The sequence below is a fragment of the Oryzias melastigma genome, linkage group LG3 (assembly GCF_002922805.2).
Source record: "Oryzias melastigma strain HK-1 linkage group LG3, ASM292280v2, whole genome shotgun sequence".
NCBI classification, from domain to species: domain Eukaryota; kingdom Metazoa; phylum Chordata; class Actinopteri; order Beloniformes; family Adrianichthyidae; genus Oryzias; species Oryzias melastigma.
This window is the reverse complement of record NC_050514.1, coordinates 20,243,214-20,252,176: the sequence shown is the minus strand read 5'-3', so window position 1 is coordinate 20,252,176 and position 8,963 is coordinate 20,243,214. Positions and strand designations below refer to the sequence as shown.

The window sequence follows — 8,963 nt, the reverse complement described above, 5'->3', positions numbered from 1 at the left end:
AACAAGTGTTTTCATTAAGCCTTGATTACCAGAAGGACTGGACATATTGTTGGTCTCGTCACCAGATTTCCTTTGTTTACCCGTGAAGCAAAAGCAGATTGTATTTTAAAGGAGAAACATGTTTTCTACGGATTGTAAGCATCACGTTTATATACAAACAAAAGCAAATCTCTGTAAATCCCTTGTTATCTTATTTTCTGCTTTGGCCTACAGTATGTTGATAACTTAAACTTGTTTTATTCCCTGATAGTACTTCAAAGTAAATGATCGGAAATTAATTTAAAACGCTAGTTTAAAATATGATTTCCTTGATAAATTAAATGATCACATTTCTTTTATTATTGTTGTTCTTTCAAAGAGGGGACTGAAATACCTCTTTGTTACTAGAAGACCCTCGAGAAAACACTTAAATCTATCTCCTGGTTCCTTAATTTACTTTAACTACACCAAAACTGCAAAGCATTGATTGAATGATTGGTTTATTTCAAGAATAGGTGATGAAAAATACAGGAGAAAACACACACTTATTTCAAACTTATTACAAAAATAATTAAATGAATTGATTAGAAAATAGAAAAACAAAACACAATTATTTGGTTCATTATTTTTTGTGATTATTAACTAAAGTCAGTAGAGTTTGATTGATTGATTGAGAAAGGAGTGGGAAGGAGTGAATTTATAGAATCCCACCCCTACTTAATTACTTCATTTTACAGTTTTGCATAATTATGTAATCTGGTTCTGACCAGATCAAATGCAAGTTTTTTATTTTTATTTTTTTTTATTTTATTCCAATAGCGAAGTGAAGTGCTTGTTGATTATTGATTAATCTCATCAAACATTGTTTCATGATTAACCTATATGTAATACTCATTATTATCAAAATACTATTTCATATTTATGCAGATAAATAGTTATTACACATTGAAATCAAGTTTTAAAGTAACCATAGAGTGTTTATTGGTCATTCTCTGAAAGAATTCTTAAATATTTTCAGTAAACATTAATCACACAATATGTAATAACCACTGATTATCATTAGAACACATAATTGCATTTATCCAGTTATCACTGACACAACATTGCATCCTAATACTGACATTTATATCTGAAAACCCCAACAATTAGACATCTACAAGTGTTTTCAGGGAAACTGCCATAACAATGAATATTGGATGTTTTTTTTTCCTTTCTCTTCTTATTATAGAGATGAAAGGCATTTTTTTTAAAATAATGCAATAAAAAGAGGTTACTGTCCTCCCTCTAAAGAAGTGTTGACCACATTTCAATTTCTACTCAGGACTGAGAGTCTGTCAAGTGGTGCATTCATTTTCCAATTAAAGCAGAATGAAATTCATTATGTGTAGAAGGATTTCCAGTTTTCTATCCATTTGTCATCTGTATCAGTTGCATTATTTTACAGCTTACTGCTTTATTCATTAATACAAGGACCGAACTCTTTCATTTTTTGTCCATCATCTGTATTTGCATTTCATTTCTAAAAGTGAGTCTGTTTTATCTTCTGCTCTGAGATTTCCATCGTCTTTTGTCACAGAAGACACTTCAGAAGGTCATCACAAGACTAACACAGGAAGCCATTCAATTCTAATTTGCATTTGCCAATTAAATGAATGTGTGCTTTTGGATTGTGAGATACCCACACAGTTCAAAAACACGAAGCTCAGTGACAAAGAGGGAAAGTGAAAACGTAACATATAAAGTGAACAAGACTCTTCTTGCTTTCAAATGATAGAAATTATAATGAATGAGCCTTGGCATCCACCTGTGAGGTTTTAAAAGATCAAATTCAAACAATTTTCTTTTTTAGATGCTCACAAAACATTGAATACTAATAAAGCAAAGTAGTTAAGAAACTACATATAATCTAATGACTAAAAAGTGGTACCAGATTCACAATAGGGGTGAAGAAGCCAAAAGGTACAGGAGTAAGAGTACGGTCACATATCCCAAAATGCCACTGTTTGGTGACCTAAATGTAAGTTTTTAATAAATTCAACAGGGGGCATTTGTAATTGGGAGGCGGCATTTGCAGAGGTTTTAAGAAAATGTTAAAGTTTTATGTCAACCAGAGGAATTTTTTACCTCGGTTGGTCGTCGCCTGAACATATTTCAAGATCAGGTGGTGGCAGTCTAGTGACAAGCGGGTGCCAGGAAGGCAGCAGCGCAATAACTGACTGATGGGAGGGTCTCCAAGGTCCCCAAAATTGTCTGACGAGTGGCCAGTTTTAGATGTCAATCTGGTGATCCCGTCCACTATGGGTCCAAATAAGGAGACAGCATTGATGCTGCCCAAAAGTCATCATGGTGTTCATAGCACCACAGCGACTCAGAGACCTGCATATTGACAAATTGCAGTTGATGCTGAGAAGAATGCAAAGGAGACAGAGCATTGTGGTTCTTGGGTTCGTGATTGTTGTCTAAACCACTTGCTGGTTGCCCTTTTCTGGTTTCCACATGAGACAAATGAGCTGCAGGTGAACAGAAATACTTATGCTGAATGAAATACTGCAACCCTGTTTGTGATGTCTTCCAGGATAACGTTGATCTTGGGGATCTGATGTTCTCCCTCTGTTATTTGCCTACTGCGGGAAGATTGACCATCACTATGATAAAGGCCCGTAATCTGAAGGCCATGGACATAACTGGTGCATCTGGTAATTTTGATCTAATGCTGTTTTAACAACTAATGTCTCAGGTTTTCTTCATGAAAATGGAAACTTGACCTCCTTGCTCGTCTCTTTTCTTCAGATCCATACGTGAAGGTTTCACTCATGTGTGAGGGCCGAAGGCTGAAGAAAAGGAAGACGTCAACAAAAAGGAATACTTTGAATCCTATCTATAATGAGGCCATAGTATTTGATGTCCCACCAGAAAACATAGAACAAATCAGCCTTTTGATAGCAGTGATGGACTATGATCGGTTAGAAGCCCTAATTTTAGATTCACAATTTCCATATTTTTTGCTTAAACTTTCTAATATTCACTCTTTTAAATGTGTATTTAACATTATATCACTGTGAGATAGGTTGGCTTTTTTTTCTTGCCAGCCACACATTCAATGTGTAAAGCATCATTATTTTTAGAAAGCAGGAGAGGTCGTGATCACATTTTTTCTCTCCTTCCTTTGTGCACCCATAGTGTAGGCCATAATGAGGTCATCGGTGTGTGCCGGGTTGGAAATGATGCAGACAGCCTTGGCCGAGAACACTGGAATGAAATGCTCACATATCCCAGAAAACCTGTCGCCCACTGGCATCCTCTTGTTGAGGTGAGTTGACTTTTATATAATGAATCTGACATGTGTTTCCATGCATGGAGAACTGACCAGGTTTGGAACACAAAAATGTTTTGCTGCTAAAGTTTGCTGTTGTTCACACAGTCCATACAACAAGCTTTAACATTTTGACACATGCACAGCTCAGATGTGTTAAAGTCAAAGAAAAAAAACATCACAATAGTTTTCACTCTGTTAAAAAATACATGTATTTTGCATTAGACTGAAGTATTGTAAATAAAAGAAGCAGTTTTTCCATCAAAAATTGTATTTGTTACTCACACCTTAATAGTATATTTTATCAGTACTGACAGATTATCCCTAGTTTTTTTTTTTTTGTAAGAATATCAATTTGGAGAGCAATTGTAATTTGTGGAAAGATTGAGATTTTATTCATTGAAAGAAATAATAGGGCAATTATTTCTAAACAAGAGCCTTTTTTATTACTTTAAAACAGTATGCTTGGTTCTCATGATTGGGAGACAACCTGTTTGGGATCAAATCAAGTCATCTGCCACCGTTACCTCAAAAGAAAATAAGCGAACATTTTATTTTGTTATTTTCATAAAAGCAATGTGGTCATATTAGTGTTACAAAAATGCAGGCAGATGGCTAGATGCAAGTGCAACAGGTTTATTGGACGGATGGGTTGACAGAGCAGGAGTCAGACACAACTATAAGTCCGTGAAGCTAAGACAGGGTTGGACAGGCAGAGGTCAATCACAATCATAGACGTTTTAGGGAGTAGACTTTGGATAATGTAGCTCAGGCGTGGGTCGGGGCAGGCGGCAGACAAACAGAGTCAAAGCAGAATCAGGGTCAGGAAAGCAAAATGTCAGGTCAGAATAATAATGCTCGGTAATGCAGACAATGCAGCACAAACAATACTTTGCACTGAGCAAGGTTCTGTGTGCTGCTTACGATTCAGGTGGATGATTGTCAATGGGATTTAGATGAGCGGCACCCGGGAACTACACGTTGAGGAAACTGGGAGATGTAGGGAGTTATTAGTCCCGCTGGTGACCAGAGGGGGAGACAGAGCTCTGACTCCAGATAATAAGTCTGTCTATCTATTTAAAGTATTTGTATGTAGTGAATTTGTTCCTAAATGCCATGAGTTAGTATTCAGTCACGGATGTGGGATTCTTTTCAATAAATATATATATATATATATATATATATATATATATATATATATATATANNNNAATGTAAGCAAAGCCAAACATTTTTTTTCCTTTTTAGAATATTATCCTATTTTTAATGGTACATTAAGAACATTTCCTGCTTTTAAATCATTTTACAGCGTTTTTGTGTTTACAGGCTTCTTCATTTGCACACTAAAACCCTGTTTGAGCTGTTTGAACTTTTAAAAGAAACAAAAATCTTTGTGGAAAAAAAGGCTTGTGTGCAATCCATTTTAAATGGCAAACCTGCTGTTTCAAGAATAAAAAATAACCCTTTAAGTCAAAACAACTGGCAAACATTTGCATTTTGTTCATGTGATGGTTCTCAGAAGAAAAATCTAAATGTGAAACAGTGTTTTTGTTTAAGCTTGTTCAGACTTTACCGGTACATCTTTCTGCAGATTTTTGCCATAGTTATTTATCTGTTATTATAGAGTTCATGCTTTTTTCATTCAAAGTTAACCACGGTTCCTCCCTTCTCTTCCTTTTTTAGTACCAAGGGACCACAGGTAGTAGCCAAGGAGGATCCTGCAATTCCCTGAAGACCGCTCCTTCTCCGTAGCTTGGAGAAACGATTTCCATGGGAGCACTGATAAGCCTAAAGCCTCTGCTGAGTGATGTGGAGTGTTGATAGTGATGGAAAAGCGACACAAGCTGGACTGGCTACAACTCAGCTGGATCAGTTGCATGTTGCAAGAATGCAAAGATGGGTGTTTTCCTTTTTCCTTGTGTTCTGTTACATAAACCACAGGTGTATGCAGACGGAAGTCTTTCATTCCTGGGTTTGTACAGTCCTTACGTTTTTATTTAAGTGTTTGTCTTTAAACAGAGTCTTGTTTATTTTTATTTCTTTTTTTCAAAGTGGGTCTGTATTTGAGTGTACTAAAGTGGAACTGCCATTTTGTTTGTTTATTTGTTTTTTTCCAATTCGGTGGTGACTTGGTGCATGAGGTCATGATTTAGTGGGGTTCGTTCTGGTACGTTTGTTTCTGTTGCTGACTTTTGTAAAACGATGCAATGTTCTGTCAGATGGTGTGCGGTGCAAGTTTGTTTTTAGACAAAAGATCTGTAAGTAAGGTAATGTTAAATGTTGGAAATAAATTGTGTTCAATAGAAAAAAAGTAACTTTTTTTGTTTTACGATCAAACATTTTTTGGCTTTTGAGAATATATTTTAGCAACAAAAGAAACAAAGCAAAACCCAAATTTACAATAGTGTACAACAAAGTATTAGGTCCAAAAAACAAAAAAAATATTTTTCGTAGAAATTTAAGACTTTTTCTCAAAAGTTTATGACTTTTTTCTGTAAATTTACGAGACTTAAAGTAAAAAATGTATGATTTTTTTTCTCAGAAATGTACAAGATTTAAAGTAATACATTTATAGCTTTAGAACATGTAAATGTAAATTTAACCTATGACTTTTAAAGTTATAAACATTCTACTTTATTCTCGTATTTTAAACAGTAACAACTTTTTTCTTGTAAATTTACAAGATTTGAAGTCGTAATTTAAAAAAAAAAAAAGGTTTGCAAACTTGCTCTACTTGCCCTCAAAATAGTGGAATTTTTAAGTATTTAATTTCACAGAATTTACATAATGATTGGATTCCGTTTTAAAAGGTTTTACACATTTTGAAAGTTTTGCTTTACGACCAAGTTCCAATTCAACTTGTATTTCAGTCAAATTGTTTTTCAATAATGATTCATAAGAGTCCAGTACATTACAAACAAACATTTTAGGTTTCAAATAAAGCAAACAAGATATCATCCATTCAGTGGCACAGGTCTGTATTGAGACCGACTGCTGAGCTGCTCACTGGGACTCTAGATGTAGCTGTTTAGCTCCACATTGATGTAAATAATCAGCCAGATGGGAGGATTTGACGACAATAGAAATAAACAAGATCTAGCCAAAACAAGAGGGTCCGAAATCGGATTACATTGATGCCTAAACCTGCAGTTATGAAAGGGGAGCTTCTTCGTTAGTCAAGCCCAATTCTAATTTTAATGTGACAGCAAAAGTCAAGAGTAAGCGAGGTTTTTCTCAGTCTTCTTTCATCCAGCTTTAATGAGCTCATGGAGATTATAAAATAACAGCAATACTATTGTACTAAATCACATCAGCCTAGAGGTTTAGAAAGATTGGCTTAGAAAATCACCTTCAATGTACTTTAGTTGTAATAAGTCCCTGAATCTGTTACCATAGGCTTTCTGTCATCTTAAGCAGATCTTGATGGTGTTCTGTGACCTGATGAGGCAGCAGTTAGACAATATTATTCAGGCAACTCGAAATAATCTGTTTTTGATAGGCTCCATGCAAACCCCCAAGGGCAGATGTTTGAAAAAAAAATTATAAGAACAAAAGTTTCTATGAATAACCTATGAAGAATGTTTTGGACTATGGAGGAAGGCTAGAAAAAAGCCTTGGAAAGAACATGCAAACTCCATCTAAATCTGCCAGCCGCGATTTGAACCAGGGCTTTCTCGCTGTGAGGCGCTGACCATTATGCCACTGCAGTGATTATATATAATATGCTTAAAACCTCGAGTGTATGAGACGATGTTAAAACAGTAATGATAAACCAATTAAGCAAGAATTGAAAAGAGAGTAAATCCAAGAAGAAACAGACTTGACATTTGCTCATCTTGCAGTTGGAATTATAAATATGTACTCATTAGTACACGCTCAAATATGTTGATTCTAATTTGGTAACTTGCTGGCAAGAAATACTGTGGAAACATTTATCCAGGAAACTGTCTGACTCACATGGTAATTGGAACTCACCTAGAATTTCATTTTCAGTCTCCAATCTGTTCTTCCTCCCTGATTTGTTTACTTAAATGGATTCTTGCCAGAACTTCTCACAAGTTTGACTGCTTCTGTTGCTTGTCTTGTGTGAGTTGGAACTTGGTAAGAGGCGGACAGACCCTGATGATTTAGGAGACATCACCAAGTTTTTTTATCTGATTACCATGACTCATCAGCAAATGTAGAAACTGCACTTTTTGGATCATTAGGAAAACGCATATGTTTTTTTTTTTTTTAATTTACGGTTGTGTTGTTACATGTAAAAAAAGGAGTCAGGCATTTGCATCAAAGTATTTACACTAAATTAATGAACTAAAGTTTATCTAAAAACGAATATTAAATTCATTTACACTATTTTTGCTTATATTTATATTTTAGACAATGTGTGAGTGACATGTCACTCATGAATACTGCACAGGCTGTTTGTGAGGAATCTAAATGTCAACCCGAACACTGAAATATGCCGTATTTCAGTGTTATAGAGAAGTCCGCTCGCTTCCCCTGAATGCCTCACTTGATGGTTTGACTGATGCTGCAGGGATCCAGCTGAATAATGCAAGGGGGTCAGGGGTCTCGCTGTGCTACCACAGACGATAACCTTCAGCTAGCACTTTTTGGGTGAAAAATGTGGCTCTGTCTTCTTGCTCTGCCCCTGAATAAATCTCAGCTTGGAGTGAGTCATGTTGAAGTGTCGTGTAAGAAGGAACGTGGGCGTCCCTTGTCATTGCAGAAGGTGAGTGGGCTGCTTGCTAAGGTCTTGTTAGTGGGCTCCGTGTTTGACATTTCTGGTGCACTACAAAACAGAGATCCAGCTAGGTTGATGATAACAAGAAAATGAAGTGTTCCACTTCAGGATTGTCACAGAAATAATGTTTTGTCTGACAAACAATTTACAAGAGCAACAGTTACAAGATAAAACATCACTACGAGATTGGCTGTATTTTAAAAATAGAGTAAAAGGATAAAAACTTCCCAACAATTTAGAATTACATGTAAATATCAATCAGATTTGGTTTAGAATAACCATCATAACTAATTTATTACAAATGCAAATATAGCTGCAACAATCATATTCAGAAACAAGAATATCATACATCCATCGTCTACTTTGAAGACTTTTAGTTAGGAAGTGAAGTGTTCACTAAGCTATATTGACTTTTCAAGCAGCCACTGTACTATTGCAGCTAATGTGCATGAAAATCATGTCACTTCACTGATTTCTGATTTCATCACCACTCATTACAATTCCAAAACCTACTCCTGAGTGAGCATTACGACAAGCTGAAAAGGAAAAACTTTCCCATTTTTTTTTTTTTTTACTGACAGTAAAGCACCTCAAGGCATAAAAAACAGACTCCTCCATGAAGATGTGCTGAAAGATAAGAGCCATCCAGTAAAGAAGAAAGTTTGTTTTCTGCACTTTCACAATAAAACTAAAACTGACCAGAGCAACCTAGTATATTTTGAAAATATAAGAGCAATATATTAATCATTCTCTGCATTATCTGAGGTAATAGAAGAATATTAATCAAACTAGTTTTGAACTATTCTAAGCATGTATCTGACAAAATCTTTTTTACTTTGTGTTTTTTGTTTACTACATTGTCAAACGCTTGATTGAACATGATCAACATGACGTTTTTTTAAAAAGTAACTGATTTTTTTTTTTTTTT

The 8,963-nt window shown here is 35.3% G+C and overlaps 1 protein-coding gene across 3 annotated transcripts in view; it reads left to right on the top strand.

Moving 5' to 3' along the window:
* Nucleotides 1-5,606, top strand: part of syt9a (synaptotagmin IXa) — a 20,688-nt gene extending 15,082 nt beyond the window's left edge. For all 3 annotated transcript variants that reach the window (XM_024295076.2, XM_024295075.2, XM_024295073.2), the window contains 4 exons: nucleotides 2,555-2,675; nucleotides 2,770-2,941; nucleotides 3,160-3,289; nucleotides 4,975-5,606. In XM_024295076.2, coding sequence (XP_024150844.1) covers nucleotides 2,555-2,675; nucleotides 2,770-2,941; nucleotides 3,160-3,289; nucleotides 4,975-5,043 — 492 coding nt within the window. In that variant the 3' untranslated portion in view covers nucleotides 5,044-5,606. The remainder of the gene's footprint in view (nucleotides 1-2,554; nucleotides 2,676-2,769; nucleotides 2,942-3,159; nucleotides 3,290-4,974) is intronic.
* Nucleotides 5,607-8,963: the final 3,357 nt, after the last annotated feature.